At 39.4% G+C, this 24,299-nt stretch overlaps 1 protein-coding gene across 4 annotated transcripts in view; it reads right to left on the reverse strand.

Moving 5' to 3' along the window:
- TRIO (trio Rho guanine nucleotide exchange factor) overlaps positions 1 to 24,299 on the reverse strand; it is a 248,797-nt gene that overhangs the window by 154,294 nt on the left and 70,204 nt on the right. For all 4 annotated transcript variants that reach the window (XM_042048799.1, XM_042048802.1, XM_042048801.1 and 1 more), the window contains exons 3-7: positions 18,890 to 19,004; positions 15,378 to 15,570; positions 14,223 to 14,735; positions 11,034 to 11,156; positions 2,800 to 2,991 (exon numbers count right to left, since the gene is read on the reverse strand). In XM_042048799.1, coding sequence (XP_041904733.1) covers positions 2,800 to 2,991; positions 11,034 to 11,156; positions 14,223 to 14,735; positions 15,378 to 15,570; positions 18,890 to 19,004 — 1,136 coding nt within the window. The remainder of the gene's footprint in view (positions 1 to 2,799; positions 2,992 to 11,033; positions 11,157 to 14,222; positions 14,736 to 15,377; positions 15,571 to 18,889; positions 19,005 to 24,299) is intronic.

Consider the following 24,299-nt stretch of genomic DNA (forward strand, 5'->3'; position numbering starts at 1 on the left):
ACACTCATGGTATCATGAGGTTTATCACCTCACCTATTTTTAATCTTCAGAGAAAACCATGTTTCTTTGTACATGCACACAAAGAATTACTGGTGAACCATTCACTGAAACACTCCATAGTTACCTTTTGCTGGAAATAGGTTATCAAGGAAGCAAAGCAGTGCCAGGGCACTGTGAATTCACACCTCAGTCCCCAAAGAACTAACGTCTACATGCAGAGAAACACTAAATCCATTTGGCAAGCTACTACAGCAGCAAGCATGTAAGGGATTTACAACTTGAGCAGAGGTCTCCTAGGACTAGCACTGAACTTTGAGCACACAGCTATGTCAGCATAGCTGCTTGAGTCAAGCCTTTCAGGGGAAATTGAGGACACTGCAACAGAAATCTCTTCTGCAGACGACTTAAGTTATGCCTGAAGTTCAAGCTGTCTTGACAGACAAGAAACTGCCATCACAGCTATACACATAGCAGAAGTTCTGCCGACTTATTTTTCACAGCTAGGGGGCATGAATTTTAAACCCCTGCTATGCTAGGAAAGGAAAGAGGAAAAAAGAATCTTTTTTTCTAGGAGTTTTCATAGTTGTTAAACCTCATAGAGCCAAGCACATGTGAGCTCTGTAAAATACATTTCCTCTATTCATTTCAAGTTCAAGACTCAAAAGTTATGAGACCAAGCCATTTGTCTCACCATACATATCTTAATTCTTGGAGAACATGTAGTCTTTTGTAGAAAGAGGAATTCATAGATCACTTCTGGTACTCTTCTATTGTTTGATAGCTGGGCAGAAGGGTGGTAGAATACTTAGCTCTAAAATACTTATTTAATTCTCATTAAGGGCCAGTCTAAAACATCTCGAATGTTAAGCACTGAACATTAATAGAAGCTCCCATGTGCACCAGTGAGCAGGCACTGATAGCTGGTGCAGTCTTCACGGTGTCTGACAGTAGGCAGCGACACTTACCTGTCACTTGCAAGAGAACACATGTATTCAAGACGGGTGTGTTTTCTCTTGGGCTGCTTACTTTTTAATCTTTTTATGTAGGTCAAGCGTCACCAGCCTCTAAAGGGGTCATTCCTCACATTCCAAACCCTCTTTCCTTGAACTCACTCTCCACTGTTAATGAAACAGCTAATATATCACAGGCAGGTATCTAACAAAGCAACTAGGGCGATCCATCGCAGCTAATCATAAAATGAAAACTGCAGAAGGAGCAATTAAAAGTAAATTAACCCCAGCAGATGCTGCACTATTTTCTCTCTTTCCTCCTGTTTACACTTACATTAAGTGGTAAAGAAGGTAACACTGACCCTCACTACAGTTGCCCAGCATACTATCACACAAAATTTAGTCCCCTGACTTCTGATGAGCATAATTTATTACTTTTGTTATGAAAAATGACAGCATTTGAGTCAAGGTATACCTACCTGTTCACATTCATTCATCTATCTCTCTTCTACACGTATGGCTGAAAGCGCTTAAACGTAAACCCGAATGATCCAAATAATTAGAAAAGCATCAATACTGATAAGGTACCGAATAGCATCTATCAAACACTTCAAGCTGACTGGTGACTTTTCTATCAGGAAACTATTCCTTCATCTCATTTTTGTGCAGCTTTTCTGTAAAACCGGCTAAAAGGACTTATTATAGTGGCATCATTTTATATAATTTACCTTAGTCTGTCTAAGGACATTAAACCAATGTCACCACTACCATAATGAAAAGCAATGTGTATTTTCATCTTAATACATTCTCATTTCTAATCTCTAGATATTTATCAAGTTAAATATCCATGTACTAGAAATCAGGGAAAAAATGTCTTAAAATCAACTGTACCACCTCTCTCTGTTTCTGAAGTTTTCAGCTCCCAAGTGCTTCCTTCATTCATTCCAAATTAAAGTTATGTCAGACATGAGACATTTCCTTGGATATAATTTAGCAAGGCAAATTGAAAGAAAAGTATCTACATAGAGCACACCAGAGCTTCCATGAGCCATACCCATCCAAGAGCCTCTGCTCTCCAAACACACCAGGGATGCACAGAGCAGTCAGTCTACGAGATCAGCGGGTGACTCAACTGCGCACACACAGCAGCTCCTTCAGAACTGAACTCCCTTGAGGGCAAAACATGCTTTTGCCATTAAGATTACTAACTTGGGGATATTTATTCCTATTTCCCCTACATATACCTCTTCTCTGGCAGTTACACACGGTTAATGACTTAATTTAAATAATTGGTATAGGCCTAAAGCTAAAATGTTTTTTTAGCATAGGAGGAATCTCTTATGGAATACTAAGTAAACATCTCCCACCACAACTTCAGATTCAGAAGACAGTTAATTAACTTTTCAACTTTCAGGCCAGTTCAACCTATGTTTTCTATAAGCAATTATTATGAGTTAAATCTTGACACTCAAGGACTGATTGGAGTTGAGTGGTGAGGACAATAAAAGAAGCAGTAGTTTCTAGATGTAGGAAAGGCATTATATCGATACTTAAAAGCCTTATATATTTAAGCATTTCTGTCCACTTCATTTTGATTCATATAGCTAATTTGGTTATTTTATCTTGCACTGAAATGAGCAAAGCATTTTGTGGAGAATTTAAGGCCAGTGGGCTAAACTAAGGAGAACAAGGTTTTGTTTGAGTATTGAAATCGGCAGAAATAAATATTCTGGCTGTGTTGTCAACCTTTTCAATCACTTTCTTGCACTTTTGTCCAAAGCAAAAGCAAACTGCACAACTCACTGTTCCAGCACATACACTTTTGTTGATGCCCTCCCTATTCACTAACCTGTTCAGCTTTTTGATGGAAGATGGAGGACATGTCCAGTAACGTGCTCCGTTCATCCAAGGCTGCAGCAAATGCCTTCCACTCCTGCTCCAATTGACTGGCAATCTGTTTGATTTGCTGTGAAGCATAATGGCCAGACTCGATCAGGCGGTTTGCTACTGACATGATGCGGCTGATGTTTACATACACATTCTGTGGAGAAGAAAGAGGGAAAAATTAGTGCAAGTTAGCACACCAATTAAATACAGAAGTATATTCCTAAAAAACTCTATCACAATACTGAAAACAGTCCGGTTTTATTTGGCAGGTTTATGCATACTAAACTTTGGAACCTAGGTGTATACAGTAACAGTCAATCCATAACTGACAAGTGAGAAGGATGACTTGAAATAACCCATCTAAAACTCATGTTAACAATCAGCTTAAGCCAATTTATATTTCATAAAGACACATTATTACAATAAAGAGGATGAAATAACCATATTTCACAACAACCACAATAAAAATGTTTACAGACATTCAAGTCAACAAGACATTCAGATACACACAATATAGGAAAACTGAAGAATCATTACTAAGCTCTTGATCTATCCACAGTATGCTTGTGTGCAACATCTGTGAACCTTTACATCAATTTCTGAAAGTAACTTTTAAAGAAACAAAATAAAGAACTCTGAGCTACAAGAAATTAACAGTTTTACATTTTATTTTCTTGCTGCTATATTGCCTCAGAGCTAGCACTGAAAATTAGACAAATAAGGTCCAAGATCAGAAGTATTCTCTAGCATACTGGCATTAGTCACTGATGGCTCTTTGTCAATCTAATCTAATTGTAAATCAAGTTTCTGATTCCTGTGAAGTAAAACAAGAACAACTTTGCCACCAAAAGCTTTCTGAGTAACTCTTTCAGAGCTACATGTGTATAACATGGAGTTGACACTTCCTTCAATTGGGCAGACTCCTATACATCTGAATTAAGTTCTTAGAATTGTTGAGGCTGGAGATCACCCAGTACAACCACCAGACACTGACCAAATCAGGTGGAACCATGACCTGCTGGCATTCAGCCATTGCCCAGAGCTTGACACGGACTGGCTGGCGCAAGTGTTACAGTTCCTCCAGGCTTCACTGTCCAGACTCATCTGAGTGACAATTAGGACAGGTCCCTATTGATTGTAAACTGTATGCATGTATGCAAGCAGGAGCATACCTGACACAGCCTACACCTCAGCTGGTCCACTTAATACACTGAGCACAGCAGTGTCATGTTGGCTGGTTTTCCTTTCTGCACAGTGCCACCTCTTACTTTTTTAGGTTACCCCACACATCTATGCTCTGCTTTTTAAGCACAGCCAAACAACTGGCAGAGTACAAATCTCCTATTTCCAACAAAATTTAAAAGAGAGCATTTTGGCCTATTAAAAGTATAGCATAAATACAAGACTGTTAAATGAATACAGAAAGCCATTAGATGGTCTTTACAGTTGTGAGAAGAAACAAGTACCAAAAGAGAAAAGAATAAAGGCTGTAGTAGACAGCCATTTGAACTTTTTCTGTATCATAATAAAGCAATTTTGGAAATTCTGGAACAGCAGTTAAAAATGAAGGACACGGCGCAGTAACCATTAAGTAAAACAAATTAAAACTGAGCTGTGGTTAACATGTATTCATTTTCCCATGGCAATCAGGCTTCACACGTGTGGAAGAATACAGCCTGTAGCAGTATGAATATGAACTAAATGCTGACATTGAACACTTTCCAAGCTATGTACACCACATTCCTTTCCTCAAAAGAAAACCAACCAAGAAAAAAACTTACAATAATCTAACCCTTTTACCTCACTATGTGATATATCTACCAAAGTTTTAAGTGTCAGTATTTTAGAATGCAATGACCCAAATGAGATAGATTTATTTAAGGAGGAAAAGAATCTGCAATAGCAACTCACTACAATTAGACTGTGTTTAATTGACCCTTGAAGGTCAACAAATTTTGCTAAATTTCCTAGAAGGCCAGGCAATTCCAGTGTCATTATTATAAGACAACTGCATATGTTGCATACTGCTTGAGAATGAGAAACACTGTTACAAGTGATCGGGTGCAAATTTACCAGAGACTGATATCTTACTCATTGTATGCATTTCCACCCTGGCTTTAGTTAAGGAAGCAACAGCTATGAGGTAATAACTGATAAAGTCTTATTTAGTGACCTCATTTACACCACGTGAATCTGCACGAAGCACCTGCAGCTTCTGAGTGCGTATCAACTGTCTCCAAGGTGAAAGGCTAATGTGATGCTGCAGTTCTTTCACTGTGTTACACACACGACTATTGTAACAAGACTTAAAAGGTAACTATTCAAGTTACTGCATTACAGTGTGTTTAGTAAGGTTACAAATGTACCTAGCATGATTATTTTCTCTCAAAACGCTCTTTAGCCAGAAGCTGAAAGGACACCTTACCATATCTGGAAAGCTCCTCATTGCAGATTTTTCCCCTAAAGGGAGTATACAAATGAAAAAAAGTATTGCTCAGCAAAGCAACACAGATTAGTAGCCTAACTGTGCTGTGTCATTCTTTGATGCATGCCTGAAAGGCAAATACACAGGAAAAATACAGGTGACAGCCTACCAGCTCAACTGAACTTCTACCACACTCACACAAAATAAAGCTGGCAGGTAACCTGAAGGTTCCATTTTACTTCCTGATTTTCCCAGGCCCACTTAGAAAATGTTTGTTTAGCTCCAAGATTTCAAACAGCAGTTTTCTGACACAGAGACTACTACGCGTTCAGTTTTAAATGCCAGCAACTCAGTGACACGGCCCGTAAGCATCGTAAGTGGCACCTCTATATGGACTGTAGTGAGCTGGAACTATTTTACTGTGATATAAAGAATTTAGCAATGGAATTTTCAAATCATCTGCCACTTCACACACAAATGACCACCAAACATGGTGTAGTATTAATGTATGAATTAACACCTGCTTTAGTGATTTACATGTTCTCTAACATTTCTTCTAGTCTCATTTTTGAAGCAACAGTAAAACTTTCAGTTTGGGAATACAAACTTCAACGATGAGGGCTGCAGGACAACTAAAGGTAAAACCTGATCTATTCCCTTGAAAAAATATACACTTGGCAACATCCAAGCTGCAATTAAGGAAAGTGTTTAACCTGTTCTTCAATTAAAAGGATCTTCTAAGTATTCTCAGGTAACTATTTAAGCATTGCTATCAGCACTGGGACATGTGCAATATAATTTCACTCTAACTTCCTTCAAATTTCTCATCTCTTTCCTACATTTTTCACAGTGGACCTGAGGAATCTTACTGCAAGACTATACAGTCCAACACTACCTTCTTTCCTCCTTTACTTTTCACCCACCTTTACTTAATCATAGTAAATGCCCATGCATTCAAACTCTCCCTACAGCCACATCACTTTCATGTAGATGTTTCCCATTACAGAACTAAGTATGGAACTTTAAACTGGACCTAGTTCTCTAGTAGGGCCAACTGAATCACAGCATTTTCTTTACAAATCTGAAGTTCAGCCACCCCAAAAAGTACCAAGAGTGAAATAAAATCTGCTTCTTTTCAGTAACACCACTGTCTATTCCTTTAGTTTGTGATTCATTGACATGAACATACTTGTTGCTGTATCAACACCTCAGTAGCTGAGTGCTTTTTAAAATCTGTTTATTTGCTTCCTCCCTCTTAAGGACTGCACATCTAGCCTGTTCTATTTAGTCTTGCTGACTTTGGAGTGCTCCTCAGAAGCCAAAAACAGCTTGAACTCATTTTACCTTTTCAGTCTATTCTCAGGCTGGCGGCATCCACACATTGTGTCTAAGCATTAACTGCTCTGGCACCATAAAGATTCTCTTAGGGATGTACACCTGTGGTCTTGCTCTCATTTGCCCAAATCCTGAGGACCAAGGGCAGTCTAGAATTCACATGGTGCTTAAGTCTATCTCAAGTGACAAATCTGTATGGTTACAAAAATACATATTTAAAGTAAAAAGAATCTCAAGGGTGAAATATGTCAGTGGTACAGAGGAGAAGGAAAAAATTACACTGCCTCTAAGCTAACGTGATTTTACCTCACCTGACTTCATGCTTTCATCTGTACCAGTCCCTGTGTCTGGATTTGAGCAAGACTTTTAACTCTCTAAACCTAGTGATAGTCAATCACAGTGCTCATATTTTTATTTTAACATCCCAAAGCTCTCACCAGTGCTCATCTCTGACACTCTCTTTTTGGATAGCATTCAGTATTTGATTACTACCTTGATAAAATGGTTTAGTGTATGCAAACAGCCTGTTCTGAGAACATTAATCAACTTAGCAATACGCCTACAATTGACATAGGAGTTTTCGGATTATGGTTAATAAATGTAACTTCTACTCATGGTCCTATCAACACTGAGACAAGAAGCAGTCATAGCACATTCTTTAATAGTAGCATGTGTCAGCTTTCTCCAAACAAAGTTTCATTTTGCCTGCATCACTCTTCAAGCATTTTAACCCTCCCCAGTGCAGGGAGAGGCACAGTTAAACTGCAATGAACACAAGGCCATCTGATCTAGCAACAAGAGCAGAAAACGTTCAAGCAGACAACATCCTACTCTTCACCTGTATTTCACATGACTTCTTGTCTTCCTTGTGTCCCAGCAGATGTATAGAAAATGGCAGGAAAAGAGTGGACAGACACATAATCAGTCTTTCCTACTCTTGCATGCAAGACAGACTAATCATATAATCATGGGTACTTTATTCTCTCAGTTCAGAAACTCAATACATAACTTTTGTACTTGTAACTCCTATGATGCTTTATTTGAAAGTTTCTCCCTTAAAAGGTACTAAGAACTTGTTTTGAGAAGTGAAGCATTGGTTTAGTCACCCAAATGGGAACATCAAGCTGAAACTGAGTATTGCTTAACTCAAATAAATCTCCAGACTTGACAACAGCAATTTACTGTTGCTGAAAGCAGGCCTTTAAAATTGCACTGAAAATCCATCCTCATCTTTAGAGAGCAGAATCACTGAGAGTTTGTTTTTCCCTACAGTTATGGAACATGGGATCTACCTGCCCTGTGAAGAGACAGCCTTGACTTTTATCAGTGCACAGCTTCTCAAATTCCCTAACAGGAAGACACATACCTATGGCTGCACCTGTGAACTATCCTTCAATCAGTAGCTCTTTTAGTCACATCAACCTGTATGCTACCAACCAAACATATGTCCCTCTTTAATGCACAGCACTACACCAATCCAGCTCTTCTCTGGGACAGATTCATTGCAGTGAGAACCAGTCTGTGTATTAAGCTTAAGACTTGCATGAACTTACTCCTGTTACCTTGAAGTGCAACCACATGAATACACAAGATTCCTAGGTATACCATTTGCTAATGAAACTGGTGAAAGTGAACTTAAATCTCCTCCCTGGATGTGTTCTTTACTTCGTTGTTTTAGAACATTTGGTTCACACTTCCAACTATTTTGTGTTCTTACTGAAAACCAAGATTCTAAAAATGGCACAAAGCCATTACAAGAATTTTTTTTTTAAAAATTCAGCAAATTCTCTTTGTCCTTGATGTAACTAACTCTTGTCCACGACAGGAAGTAAGAAGCTTTCACAATGGTTTACATCCAGGTGGCTTGCTTCAGACTGGAAGACCAGATCAAAATTTCGGCATCTGACCCAAAGGCTGTCACTCTTTCTCATCCAAGTTTGGCATAAGCAGCTGCAGAAGTTGCCCTCCACCTCTTGGAAACAAACTGTTACTTGGGAAGGAAAGGGACATGAGAGACCCAGCTATTGACAGAGGGTAGCACCTGCTGTGGAGGGGAGCACGTGCCCCGCAGCAACCACAATGTGCTGGGAAAAGCAGCTGCAACATCAATTATCAGACTTAAGCTGTGAGCAAGCGCAAGAGGTTGCATTTAGCTGCTTGGGGAGCATTTATCCTTTGAACAGTCCTTCCCTACCTCAAGTGAGCCTAAGAAAATTGACTAGAAAGCAAGATCTATTAAGGTCCAATTAGGGCCACAATGAAAAGCCTCCAAAATCTCCTGCAATAAATAAAGCTTATATGTAGTTGTCTTCCTCCCTTTCTCTACTCCATCCAAATGAATTATTTCACATGGTTGTAGATAGGTTAAAAGTTAAATTCCACTTCTGGTGTTAGAGTATTCACACAAGAGACCTTAAATCCACTTTGATTACTGAAGAGTTACACTGACAGGAAGAGTGAACAAACAGCAGCTTGTTAAGCACAGAGCATATGTGGAGAGTAGTCAGGGAGAAGCTAAACATGCTTGCAGGAGTTAAGACTGCCCAACATTTTTCCAGTTAAAGCTAATGAAAAATAAAGCCTGCCAAAATTCAATCAGTTCACGTCATTTTTTATGTTACATTCAGTTTAATCTCTGCCCCAATCTGTATGAAAGGCTTTTGCCGTTTAACCAAATAAAACCCAGATAATCTGAATGCTGCTTAAATCAAAACCAGGGACCAATCATTCTGAATTTACATTTTCCTGTTCTGTGGCAGAGAACCCCTTCTGGAGGGGCTGTGCTACAGAAGAAAATGTAGCTCGTTTTCACCCTTTTGAAAGTTCACATAGCCTAATTTGCCCCAAATTCAAACTACTCCTTGTACGCTTTATGAAATCATCTTGCAGGCTGAGAAAAAGTCCCCTGTAATTAATGCATTTGACAACTAAAGGCAAAGGAGAGATTAACAGCAAAAGACTAATAGCAACACAGAGCAGGAAGGATTATGCTGCCTCACTCAAGGGCTCCCTACTGTTGATAGCATCCGAGCAGTCTGAAAGAAGGAAAAAAAATAAAAAAGTCATCTAATTTGAAGAAAAGAGGACAACAGTGACTAATATCAGGACAGGCTTACAGAAGAAGAATTTAACCTTTAGAATACAAGTCCAAGAATTGCCTGGAAGGCCACTCAAAATTACTGAGTTCCAAAAGTTATCTCATGTCAATGACACCTACTGTTATCCTGTGTTTCTTTCTGCTCTACTTCATATGCAGAGCAGTGAGGAACAACAACAAGGTGCTCCATAAGGCAGCAATTCCCCATGCCATGAACCAAACCTAACGGTCAAAACCATATACGATGTTACATAACTTAATTACAAAGTCCCCCAGCATTTGCTTTACTCTTTGCAGAAAGCTCATATAGATTTTAATTTTTTTTAACTTTTGGAAACAGAGCTGAGTTGCAAAAGAAGAAAATGTGCCTTCTCTAATCGTGTCTTCCATTGTCTTACCTCCAGCTGCACCGTACACAAGAGCTGCCTTACTAGTCCTGCCATTACTTTAGCAAGACACACAACCTAGCTAAGTTTATTTTGTCACTTTCCACATTTAGTAGTCCTGTTCTACAGAAAAACCCTCTTGCAAGAGTTGATCATTTCAACCATACTTTAATTCAATTCCCATCCTTGGACTGCCAAGAATGTTCATTTTTAACAAGACTGGTAGTGTTCTTCTTTCATTGATCTGACAAACACGAACTGGATTTAGGCCCAGACTCCCAAGGTTATTTAAACACCTACAATGTGTAAAGGACCTAAAATGTACTTGAGAATTTTGTCCCCATGTTCAAACAGCAATTCATGAAACTGAAAGTAAACAGCTTTCACTCGTTGCCAGTTAAAATCCAATTTTTTTATTACAGCCTACTGATGATATTTGACCAAAAAAATTGTTTGTTTTAGCTCCATTCTACTGTGCCAAAAATGAGAAGTGTCTTCTTAAAACCATGGAAAATTATTACACCAGGCTCAGTTACTTCTCAGAACGTTTTGTCTGAGTTGAAATCTATTCAGAAGATCCTGAGAGTATTTCTTTCAGAATGCAGAGCTAAAATCTGTATTATACATGATTCTCTGCAATTTCCTACAAGACCCAAGGTGGTGCTCAAAGACACATCCCAGGTTCTAGAAGCTTGGACGCTTGTATTTGAGAGGTGCTGAGCTTATGTTGAACACTGCCATTTGTCAAAACAATTTGCTTTATCACAGCACCTTGGTACTTGACCACCCTTTATTTTCTTGCGCTGTGTTTTATAACTTCACTGCTCAAACACAAATTTGCACTACTTGTAAAGAAGGACTGATCTGTGTCTACGTACTTACAAATTCTACCTTAACAGAGAACAAATAGCCAGCATGTCTGAGCTGTGCTGTGCAGGGAGGCCTGTTCTTACCATACAGTTCATGGCAAAGTGATTGTGCTGTGTCTGAAGCTCCATTGCGTGGGGGTGACTGGTTCCAATCTCTGTGTAGTTGTTTAGAAACAGTCCTTTGTTGTGTGTGATCCAGTCAAACATCTACATGAAAATATTAAGGAAAGGAGAAAGTTCAATAATTTGTTATGGCAGAAACCATAGACAAGCAATGTAAGATATCTGTGAACACAGAATACAGTCTAAGGCCATGAAAATTAACACTGATGCTCTTTCCATTGTAAGTTACTGTACATTTTAACCCAATCATTGCTGAAATCTGTCTTTCTGGATCAAACTGCTGAGGCTGTTACTATTATCTTTACGATAGGTCTTTATCTCAATGAGCTACAGTAATGTCATAATTGTAAACTTCATTATTACAAAGAAGTCATAGTAAACAAACAGACTTGGAGCACAGCCCTGAGTTGCCAAGCTTTTATGTTATCTAGTGTCAACACTTACTGACATCAGCAGCTTAGCAGTTTAGAATGAAAATGGCAACTCATGGAAATTAAATATAAATTCTTTCATGCTGATCAAGTACTTCGGCAGCAAGTTAATATTTTTACTTCGTAACTTTACAGCAGATTTGAAAACTATTCTATTTCTAGATGAATTATTAAAAGTATACGTGAGCACAGAGTTACATGTTACTTTCTTCCAGAGAAATTTATGAGTAATCTTTAAATATGCTTGTTTTTAAAAAGAAAAAAAGGAGTATTTTAATATTCCAATAAATTTTAGGACAGACCTTATATGACAATGAAGGCACACAGGTATGTTAACAGTGGCACTGGAAAACAAAGTTTTCAAAGACCAAGCAACACAGCAAAGAGCTGTTTAACACCCCACCTGCTCACAATGGTCTTGAAATCTTTGCTATATCCAAGCAAAAGGGACACACCTGCTCTCTGGATAAGCTGAAATAGTGTGTCCAGGAAAAAACGGTAGCAGTAACCATTCATTTAAAGATCTTTCAAAATATGCCGGCTAACAGAACAACATTATCAAATCCACTATTTGTCCCAAGTCCATGACAAACTAAATTGTAAGTAGACCACAATATGGTAAGAACTGTAAACCAAACTTTTGAAGTTTAGACAACTGAGACAGCTGATCCCATACTACTAAAATTTTAAGCTTTTTATCTAGAACTCAGTGAAGATGTGTTAGAACGTTATTCAAAACAGACACTGGTACTGCTTGTGACCACTCTTCCCTAGGTCACCTGAATTTGCTGCCTTCAGACACTTGAAGGGCAATTCCAATCAGATTCCCTCCCACCTTGTCCCTTTTTTGCTTTCTCTTCTCCTGAACCAGTCCAAATTTCTTGCACTAAGTTGAGCAAGTCCTCCAAAAGGAACATGTTTATTTCTCCCCATGCAATACCCTTTTTCTTTCCAACAAAGATCCCATCCTTTCCCACATTTCAGTAAAACACAGACATACACTGATAAAAAAGTCATGAGCTGTGAAATCTAATCTGACACAAGCAGTAAAAATAAGGGCTGCAAGTAGATTAAGGTAAGGGTCTTAATCCAAAATTGAGTTGGGATACTATACAAACCTTCTTTTTAATCTTTTTTTTTTTTACTGGCTAATGAGAGAAAAACAGTCCCAGGTATGGTGGCTGCTGTCAACCTCATTTTGAGGTGCCTAATATTTCCCTTCCAAAAGAAAGATGTGTTCATTTAATATAGACTTATTCTTGGAATCAGAAACATAGAAAACACTGATAGGAGCTTACACAACCACATGGCAGGACAGAGGTCAATCCCACAGGCTCAAGTATTTCACAAGAAGTTTTTTAAAGCCCAAGTTATGTAAGCAATTTGATAAAATATAAGCAAACCAACAAAATACATTTTGATGGTGCTCACAAGGTACTGAAAGATATGCTATAATGCAGAATAATTAATTCTGTAACGAAGTGGCTCCAAGGTCGATAAAATGCATTTGGGTCTGAAAGAGCAACACTAGAGCAACAGCTTGCATTATTTTCTAAATAATTTTAGAAATAGGTAATAATTTTATCTTTTCTTCCAACTCTCTAAATGTCTCTACTATTTTCAGCTGTATCCATCCAGTAAATATTTGCTTTAAATGGTACTTTGAAAAAATATTTATTTTTTTAAACATGGCAGAAAACATTACAGTAGTGTAAAGAAAGTGCCTGAGCTGAAATGATGAGGGTAAGGGAAAGTACGGGTGAAGAATACAAATGAAGAAGCAGGAAGAAGTTAAGTTTTACATGTTTGTTCTGCTTTTACTCTTCTCCTTGCATCTGCTTGTGACAGCTGCTGGAGAGCAGAATACTGGTTTAACACCGACTGTTGGTCTCATGCAGTTCAGGCAATCTTATGTAAAATACTTTAAGAAATCTGAATACTTTAAGAACTCTGACAAAAACCCTACTTACCACTTGACTGCGTAGTCTAGTTACTACTACTCCCAGAGAAAAACTCCCCACCCTTCCTTAAAGCTATTTGTTCCATGGTAACAAGTCAATAATAAGTGATTGCAAAACCATTCTACATGGAAACAGACCTTATTTGAGTTCATCTAAAAGCAAACTGCCTGCCATAGCTCCTCTTCAAATTCCATGACAATCAAAGACTTTCTCATTTGAAGGGACTGGTTAGCCCGAAACATTCTGAAATCACTCAGTCCCCTGTTAATAACATATGCACTGTCAGAAGAGATATATCAGTTTTTAGCCTGGGACTTCAAACCCTGCATCAATGAAGCCGTTCCCCATGTCAGCCTCTTCTGACTTTGTTGACTGCCTGTCACTCACTTCCCAAAGATCACTCAAAAAGAAGACCAGTGTAGCCCTTAATCATCTGTATTTATAAAGTACACAGCATTCATCTTTACTTGATGCATCTGTCTGGAACAAATGCTTAACAAAATAAGTGCTTTGAAGTCATTAGCAGTTAAAATTTTCTTCGGAAAGAGCTTCCTGTGTTCCTTACAGCTTAGAAGTACTATCCCATGCCCTTTACTCCAGAAGACCCTGAGTGCCTCTCAATCAAGAAGTCCCTTACTTCTCATTAAAAGGCTAGTGATTAACTTCAAAGACAAAAATTACTATTTTCAGTTAGCCTTGGTACTTCTTTCAAGTCCATCAAGTATCGGCCATTGATACCCTCCTTGCTCAATCCTTACCTTTTCAGCATCCTGCTCAAACAGCCTGAGCTGAAAACATTGGTCCAATTTCAATTTCCGCACATGCCACATCTGATGCAGATGCTGCCGTGTTGAGTGCAGCCTGTCCAGCATGGTGGATACTTTGGGTAAAAGGTTCTGTAAGTCTGCATTCCCTGACCCAGAGTTCTTTTTGGGAAAGCTATCACTGCTCTGTATCCGCTGGAGCAGCTTTTGTCCTTCCACATCAAGGTCCTCGATAGGGGCCTTAATGACTTTCTTTTTTAATTGTGAGTGCTCCTCTATCATATTGCGAGCACCTTCCAGGTCCTGAGGCATTTCCTTTTTTGACAATATATCTTGCAGTTCCTCCAGTCTGGACAGCATATGGGTTGCATTGCTAATGTAGTCCTCAAAGGCAACTCTGATTTCTATCCACTCCTCATGGTTGTATTCCAAACAGCCATCAAATTCTGGGGTTAGCTGAGAAGGATCAACTACTTTGGTAAGGCCTTCCAGAGACACCATATTTGTCTAAAAAATAAAAATGGAAAGAAAAAAGTGGTGTTACTGAAATGAATTTGAAATTTCCTTGTAAGTTTTTGCTTTTCTCTTTGTAACAATTGACCATTTTGCTCATGAACTCCACACGACAACTTTTCTTACATAGTTCATGTATCAATTCTGATCAGCAGAAGACAGGAGGTCTTGCAGGTATTTCCCCACATTTCTTTCTTACCTCACTACATTTAAGAACAAAACAGCAATCACTCTTTTGATTAATGTTTTGATTAAGTTTTGACTTTGTGTATTGCAAAGCTGCAGGAAGATAACAGCACGGTTCATTCAGCTGATTTCCTCTGAATGCTGGAGATATCACAATTAACATAATGCAGACTAAGATAATAAAGAGACAAAACCTAAGTTTTCACCATTGCGGGAAAAACCTAATTCAATCTTTCTTCAGCTTACAAAAAGAATATAAACAACACCATGCACAATTACCTAGCCTAAGTACATGAAGAAAACCACCTTCCTTCTAGCACCATTGGTCTAAAGTACCTCTCCTTTCAGGCAGAATATAATTTATCTGAGAGTTTTAAAGGTGTTGCTCATTAGCGAGGACACTTAAAACCACAAAATAATTATAAATTTGTATACCATAGGGGAAATTACCTCAAACTCAAACTTAGAGCTGCCAAAGTTAGTCCTCTGTTTCTGCCAAAAATTGTCTGGCTTGATTATCAGTGCAACATGAATACAACATGGAAAGGATTCCTGTAAAATCTTCAGCAGAGGCTTTATGGAGTCCCATTTTGACCCACGCATATCTACAATGACGGTGAATCCTCGTTTACATACTTCCTCACTGCAGAAAACAGAAGAAAAGGTTATCAAGCAAGTGTTTCAGCTTCCAACACAGCACTGCACTGCACCACACTGCCTAATGAACGTGGTCTCCTCAGGGTCTCACTGCTCACCATATACAGCAGATCTCACAAACCTCTCAAGACACTTCTTTCATGCCCATGCCAAACTCCTTGAGAGTGATAGCTTTGTATCTGTTGCTGATTTGATATCCTGCCATTAGATTCCCTTTCATTGCCACTGTTTATATTCATGATGATTCATTGTCCAGTCTTGTTTCTCCCTCACCTTACACACACAGTAAACAAACGATTTCCTAAAGCAGCAATATCTAATTCATTTACAACTGACTCTTCAGAACACAAACACACACACACTTATTTGACTGATGATAACATTCATGTCTTTCTAATGATTGAGGGGATCCTCTGAAAGACAGAAGACAGCAAGTTGTTCTTACCTATCACTTTGCAACTTTCTCAAACTGTCTCAGATTTAGAACCATACTATCTGAGAGAGTCTGCAGAGGAAAAACTTCTTTTTACAAAAGAAAAATTTCTTTTGTAACAGGATCGATTTGTGAATAGTTAATGGACAACACAGCATTTTATGGTTGTGAAGAAAACTCCATCAATCTATTTCTACAAAATTTGAGCTCATTTTTGCTGTCCAAAACTTGACAGACCTTACACTCAAATTCCCCAGCACCTCCTCTGAGAATGGAAGATTTAATTTCTTTTCATCAATACCTCCTGTACATTTAGTTCTTGTCACTGATCAAAAGTGACAATCACCACCATCACCAGAAACTCTGATTTTCTTCCAGCAGAATTTGCTATATGACCTTGGAGAATGACCATAGGAAGGAAAATATTTCAAAACCAATGCCTCATAGCTAACAGACTATCAAAAAGGACCAAATGTCCATTGTTTGAGTATGAGTCACTTTTGGGGATGTGACTAATTCAAATGCCATTCTAGAGTTCATGTGGTGAGGTTTTCAGAGTGTCCAAGAGGCAGGGAAGCTTCCCTGGCATATTTTACACAGTCTTATCGGCCACACTGCAGAAAGATGGATTATGACTGACACAGGAGATCTGGAAGAAGTGATGTGTTCCTCAAAGTGGAAGATTTTTATAAGTTTGAAAAGTTTAAAGGGAAAAGAAGAAAAAATAAACATCCCACAACATTTCAAAAAAGGAGTTTATTATGATAAATGCTGGCTCTCTCATCTGCCCATAGGAATGCCAAAAATGGCAATGGAAGAAGCAAAATGTATTAAAAGTAACTAGCTTGGCATACATGTAGGCTACAACGTACAGTTTTCTGACCATGGTGAAAATGTTTTCTAGGCTCCTCATAGGAGTCAAGGACAAAAACAACTAGTGGCTTAAAGACAGACCCATTATTGAAAGGCCAAATGGCAGTAGGAGTGCTGCTCAGCCAATCCCTATCCTAGCACCAAACTGAGGATTGCTTGCCACTAATTCACAAGGCATGCATCTACTGGGGTGTCCAAAGTGGTCCCTCATGGTGTGATACAGTGCAGGTGTGTCCTCTGTCATGGAACCCCATCACCTCACACAAGCTGAACCCCTTTTGGCCAAGCATCACAAGATTTGTTCTTGGGAGGTTTTAGTCAGCCAAGGTCATGTGTTGGTAAACCTGGACTACACTAAAATACCTGTTCCACTCAGTGGTGATAATGTAAGTTTCGCTATATTTTTAAATCAGATAAATTACAGCATCAGTAAAATTGTGAGACTGAGTAAACTTTAGCTTTTAGATCTCTGGCCAACAACTGATACCTGTGATTCTTCATCTACATCAAATAACAGTACTGCAACAAATAACTGACAGACCAAAAGTTTGGGAATATTTGTCCCAGCTGGAACTTCTAATCAGCTAGATTTGCATGATCAGCCCCTTAAACATAACTTGTATGAAAACAAGACTTGCTTTTAACAAAGCTCCCTTTATTCTCAAAAGTTCGCCATGCTTAAAGAGTATAGAACATGCACTAACTTTCTTTTAATTTTAAATCTATTGATGCTGAACTAACATACACCTTTTGCCAAAGGAAGACTGTTTCTCGCCCCAATTATCTCTAAAAAAATTCTTGGACACATTTTGATGCATATTTATCTATTAACTTCTCTAGCAACTTGAAGCTCTAGATGGCTAGAATACACCTCACCATTCAAATGTGAAAACAAAAATTTCAAGCCTTCTTCCTGTTCTCCTTTCTCTACTTCCCTCAAGTCCCCCAGTTAACTTTACAAAACAGAGGCCATGTACACTCTCAGCCAGATGCCTTGAAGTTATTTTTATGAAACCACCTTTCTCAGTCTGAAACTGACATTCGATTGCATCAAGTGTAAAGACTATCTGTAAATTAGCACATTACAGAAACATGGAAGATACTGCACTCAGGGATGTTGTCCAAGGAATTTTTTTCAACTGTAATGACAACTGCTGCTTGAGGTCATAGACAAACATAGTCAAGCACAGTCAGCACTGCTCCAGCCTGCAACAAATGCTGGCAGGTTCCAAGACGGACCTAAAGTCAGAGTCTTAGGATCATTTTTGTCCCCAGCTTGATTACTACTCAAAGCAAAGTTCTATATGAAAGAACTCTTTTTAGATATATATAAAATACGTAACTTTTTTAAAAGTATCTCATATATATATATGCAACTTCATCTATATATATATATATGGGTGTGTAAATATGCACACACACACTAGCACTGGATTTGACTTCTGCTAATTCATTTAAACAGCTCACTGCAATTCATAAATTGCTGATAATGCAATGCTATCAGTACTTTCACAGATCACTCCACAGGTTTATCTGAGACCTTTACAAGCAATTTCCCATACCCTTCTCCTGGTTATTTCTGTGCTGTATCAGGACAGTATGACTTACCTAACACAAATAACAGGAGCGTTGTGCTGACCACACTCCACACAAGACATATGGTGAATGATGACCAGCATGTTTCTAATTATTGATGTACTGAAAGCCTTTGAGTTGTATTTGCAGTCTTCAACACAGCAACACCAAAGTGGCATGGCCATTTCCAAGACACAAACTACTTCCAGCTAAAGCACACCAGCAGTTCTGCCAGCAGCCTTCCTTTCACAAGGCAGAGTAATTATTTCTCTTCCAAAAAGCAATTTGAAAATAGCAAATGACAAAACTTGGTATTGATTTGCTCACGTTCTTTACTCATTCAGTTTGCTAGCTTGTGGGAGTACTGCAACATAACCCATTTATTTTGTTATACAGCCTTAGAGGTTATCAGACCATGGCTTACCTAGGAATACATGCTAGATACGAAATCAGTCTTCTAAGGTCTTCCTGCCGTATTCTGTCGTGATTACTACGAGCTGGAAATGTTAGAATGGGACCTCCACGCTTATCTCTGCCACCTGAAAAATTAAAAATGTTAGAAGACCCCCACAGCATAACATAATTCTTGTTTGCAGAACTAGTCTTCAGTATACACTTTTTAAAAAGTGGTTTCATCTTAAATGCCAACACTATCATTTAGAGACCAACTTAAGACTGAATTTTGGGAGTATCAATCAGCATACTGTCAAAATTCCTACAATGAAAAGCAAATTCCAAAAAAAATTGAAAGAAAGAATAACCAGAGCATTACACTTACACATTACAGTCACCTTCAAGTTTGACTGGTAGTGTGACATCTCCAGCAATGGCACTCTGTTATGTTTTAATTTTTGACTAAGCAATTGTATAGATTTAATTTAAATATAGAATTATGCTACATTGTAGGCAAGTATTTAGATGATATGGCAGCAGAGAGCACAGCTGTGGGAGGTGTGCCCAGGTAGAGGAACTCCTCCGCTTGGTGACAGAGCACGGGGAGGAGGTGAGTAGGTTGAAGACAGATGGATCATTGTCATAGGAGACTCCCTTCTGAAGGGAACAGAGGCCCAGTGCGCCAGCTTAACCCACTTCTTCATGAAGCCTGCTGCCTCCCTAGGCCCAAGGTTAAAGATGTAATGAGAAAGCTTCCTACCCTGGTATGGCCCTTGGGAAAACCCACTATTATTAACCTATATTCCAGGGAGGTAGCAAGAAATTGCAATAAGAAGCCCAAGGGCAATCAAGAGAGATGTGATTGAAGTCTCTCCCTGAAAGCCTTGGGATGACTGGTTGGGGGATCAGGAGCACAGGTAGTGTTTTCCCTATGCTTTCTGTTGCAGGGAATGATAAGGGAAGAAAGGGGAAGAGCCACCAGATCAATACCTGGCTCTGAGCCTGGTGGCACTGAGAGACTTTTGGGTTTTCAGATCATGGGTTGGTGTATATGACATTGAGCCTGCTGGTGACAGATAAGGTACACCTGTCTCAAAGCAGGAAAAGGATCTTTGCACAGGAATTATCAGGGCTCTCTGAAAGAGCTTTAAACTAGACTTGATAAAGCCATGCTCACTAGAGATCAGCCTGGGGGGCAGCACACCAGTGTTTGAGGAATGGTGAACTAGCAAGGTCCTTCAGTCTGGCATCTCAAAGGAGGTAGGAACAGAGATCCAAGCAGCAGCCAAGATTTATGCTTGAGTCAGAAAGCATGGAAGCACCTGAGAATGGTCATGCAGGAATTAGGGCTTCTGCCCCAAAAAAGCTGACAGAACTAACAGCCCAACTAAGTGCACCACACCAATGAACATGGCTTGGGCAACAAACAGGAGGAGTTGGAAGCCATTGGGCAGCAGGAAAGCTGCGACATAGCTGCCATCATGGAAACATGGTGGGATGATTTGCACAACTGGACTGCTGCAATGGATGGCTGTAAACTCTTCAGAAGAGATGGGCAAGGAAAGAGTCAGCAAGGTAGCCCTGAACATTAGGAGTGTTATAATTGTCTAGAGCTTAATGACGGTGCCAATAAAGTTGAGTGTTTATGGGTAAGAATAAATAGCAAGTTTGCAGGTGATGCCAGGTTGGGCAGGAGTGGATTGATGGGCCAAGGTCAGTAATACAAGGTTGAACAAGGCCAAGTGCTGAGACCTGCACATGGGTCACAACAAACCCAGGCAGCGCTACAGGCTGGGGGAAGAGAGGCTGGAAAGCTGCCCAGTGGAAAAGATCTGGAAGTGCTGATTGACAGCACCTGAACAGGATCCAGAAATATGTCCAGGTGGCCAAGAATGCCAAGGGCATCCTGGCCTGTATCAGCAATAGTGTGGCCAGCAGGACCAGGGCAGGGATTGTCCCTCTGTACTCGGCACTGGTGAGGGCACACCTCAAATCCTGTGTTCAGTTCTGGGCCTAATCACTACAAGGAGGACATTGAGGGGCTAGAGTGTGTCCAGAGAAGGGAAACAGATCTGGTGAAGGGTCTGGAGCACAAGGCTTATGAGGAGCCTCTGAGGGAGCTGGGGGTGTTTAGCCTGGAGAAGAGGAGGCTCAGGGGACACCTTATTGCTCTCTACATCTCCCTGAAAGGGGGCTGCAGTGGGGTGAGTGTTGATCTCTTCTACAAGCTAACAAGCAACAGGATGAGAGGAAATTACCTCAAGCTGCTGTTTAGATTAGATATCAGGAAAAATTTCTTCACCAAAAGAGTTGTTAAAAATTGGAACAGGTTGCCCAGGGAAGTGGTTGGGTCACCATCCCTGGAGGCATTTAAAAGACATGTAGGTGTGGCACTTGGGGACATGGTTAGTGGTGGACTTGGCAGTGCCAGGTTAAGGCCTGGATTCAATGATCTTAAGGGTCTTTTCCAACCTAAACGATCTTGTAATTCTATGACTATTACTAGGAGAATTTAGGTGTAAAATATTTCACAATACATATATTAGATTGAGTGGATAGAAACTATTTAAGCATTTAATTTGTATTTTTATCCTGCTCTGATTTGCAGATTCCCAACTGTCAGTTTATAGTTTTTAGTTTTGTTAGCAACACAGGAAATTCTGAATCCACTTAATACATAAGGCAAAAAATCTGACTTAAGTGGTTCCACTTAAATGCATTCATCTCAGTCATAAAATTGCACAGACTTGCTGCAGTCGAATAGTAAAATATAATTTTATATCCAACCCCTTGCTAGTGACAACAAAACGTTACTATTACTAAACACCAAATTCAAACCCAATAGGATGTCTTTATCAACACATCTATAATAACACAGATTATTGCAAGCTAAATTTCACACAGATGTTCTCAACCATGTATGTGTGGACTGTTTTCTCCTGTCCCAGGGAAACACAGAAAAACACTGTCTTCAGCCCAGAATTTCTAATTTCAAATCAGCTTCTCATTGTAATTCCATGTTGCTAAACAAAGTTTTTTTAAAAATCACTTAGAAAGGGAGGCCAAGAGAAGATAAATATAAAAATAATAAATAAAACCAGTCACCCAAAAATGCATCCCTATCCTCTCCTACACAGTCAGTGTGTGCTTGCCAGAGACACTAAGCCTGGCTGTCAAAGTCTCTAGAGATTGTCTACACTGGACATGCTCCCTGTGAGACACCAAATGAAACTCAGAAGAAGCAAAAGCATCTTTGAATGTCCGTCAAGCTACAATGCCAGAAAGCAAAACTTAAGAGGAAATTCATATCCTTATCTTCCATGACCCTCTTAAGTGGGATATAAGATGAAAAGCTGAGTTGTTTCATTCTAATGGTGAAAGGCACGCCTTGACCATCCTGACTCACTTGCCAAGTAGAGAACTTTGAGGATTTTTACACAGCAAATGACAAGAGAAAAACAAGACAGAAGCCATAAGAGAGAGGGACAATAAATGACAAGACAGAGCCCAAGAGCCCAGGCCCCCGCTGAGCTCCAGAGCCATCGCTGGCCTCCAAGGCTACCAAGCATAGTTGAAAGTCTGCTACAGCCCCTAATGTTCTCTCTCCTCAATGCACCACAGGCCACTACCTTCTGATCTTAAAAATCTGTTTCAACTGCTAAGTGCTACTGATTCCAGCCCCCCAGAAAAAGTAACTCAATTGCCCAGGGTGGACATTCTTTAAAAAGCAGCAGCTAGGAGGCAAACTGAACTGGCTTTAACACTCTCTAAGCATTTTAAGCAAATGCTTTGTTACACGCAGTCACCTCAGACCAGTCCTCCAGGCCTTTCCCACACTGCAGCTCCTGCATCATGCAGTTTTTCAACTGGCAAAAGAAAGAAATCCTTATTTTTTATGTCCTTCTGGACGCCACTCAACTGGCTCCAGCTCCACGTATGTCACAGACGAAGCCCATTTTTAAAAATGGTGCTTAAATTTCTGATAAATCATATCCTGAAACTTTTGTACATCAGAGACAAACTCCAGGTCTAGATGAGTAATGAAGAAATTAATACAGCCTTGATTTTAGATGAAAAGAACTTCACTATCCAGTCTTAAACCAGCTAGAAAACCAGCAAATAATAAAAAAAAGTCCCTAAGACTTGGGGTTTTTTCATCAGCTCTATTGACAGCTTTCTTAGGCCTTTTACAACAACTAACTCTCATTTCCTTTGTTCCTGATGCTCCTGTGTCATACCCAAATGGGAAAATTAAAAGCAACAATGCATGAGGCATCAGTGGGAATTTCCTGTCTTGCCAAAGTCTTTATCCAACTCAACCCCCTATTAGTCTTTGTTTAACAAAAACACATTAAACTACTAGTGCTTTCATCGGTAAAACTTCCATTTTAATCCATTTCCTTTGATACACTACCCCACCCCACTACAGAGATATTCTGTTTATGCCAAAGTGTGTCACACAAACATCTATCTGACCAACTCACATGAGTCACCTAACATACATAATTTCTGTTTGGTGCACATCACTAACAGCAGTATTCTCAATGGTCTCCAAATGGCACTAAAATCCAACAGGCTGAGTAGTGCAGCTTTTTTAAGAAATGCCTTTTTAGCTAGTTACAAAGTACTTAGGTAAAGAAAGCTAAACAGTTGGCTTTCATGGCAAGACAAGCTACCAAAGGCTATTTCCTCATACAAAACCAAGATAACTGCACCTTGTAAGAAAATGCTCTCCTGGATTAGGTATCTGTAGAGATATAAGAGTTTTGTTCTTTGACAGGTTTCAGTTTAACTTAACAAAAAACTTGCATCCAAGACTCTATTTGTACTTTAATGAAAAGCCTAGAGATGTAAGTATTTCAGGTGGTAAGACAACCAATACTCATGCAGTTTACTTCCCAGTTAGGTGAAAATCTGTTCAGGAAACCAACAGGCTTCCTCATCTTCCCTGGTATAAAGCTCAACAGTTCTAGTTCCTCAATGGTTAAGTTCCAGTGGTGGTGGTACTTTTGTTGGGGGAAGGGGGAGAACACACTGAAGAGCATTGTTGTTGGTTGTTGTACTTAAGGCCTTGTTTCTTAAACCATTTGCACAACTAATGTATCTTGTTCCATTTGACTTTCACTTGCAATGGAAATGTGAAACTATGGATTTTGGCAGATCAGTTCTGGCCAGTCTTGTTGCCCACAGATATTTGCTCCATTCTTCTATCAGGAGTTGCTACCTTCACACAGGCAAGTTGGCAACCATTTATTTCTGCCGACACCTCCTCTGTTCTGGCTCACAATCCATCATCTCCCCTTAAATTTATCTTCATCCTTCAACTTGGCCGATTTCACGTTCACTGAATTAACCCTTTCAGAATACCATCTGCTTACACAATAACATTAGAAAACCCCATCATTTTTCAGGTCCCTTCTAAGGGGTCTAAACTAAGTACT

Source organism: Corvus kubaryi, unplaced genomic scaffold (genome assembly GCF_017639235.1).
Source record: "Corvus kubaryi isolate FWS band 111438036 unplaced genomic scaffold, C.kubaryi_AGA036_p1.0 68, whole genome shotgun sequence".
Taxonomy (NCBI): Eukaryota; Metazoa; Chordata; class Aves; order Passeriformes; family Corvidae; genus Corvus; species Corvus kubaryi.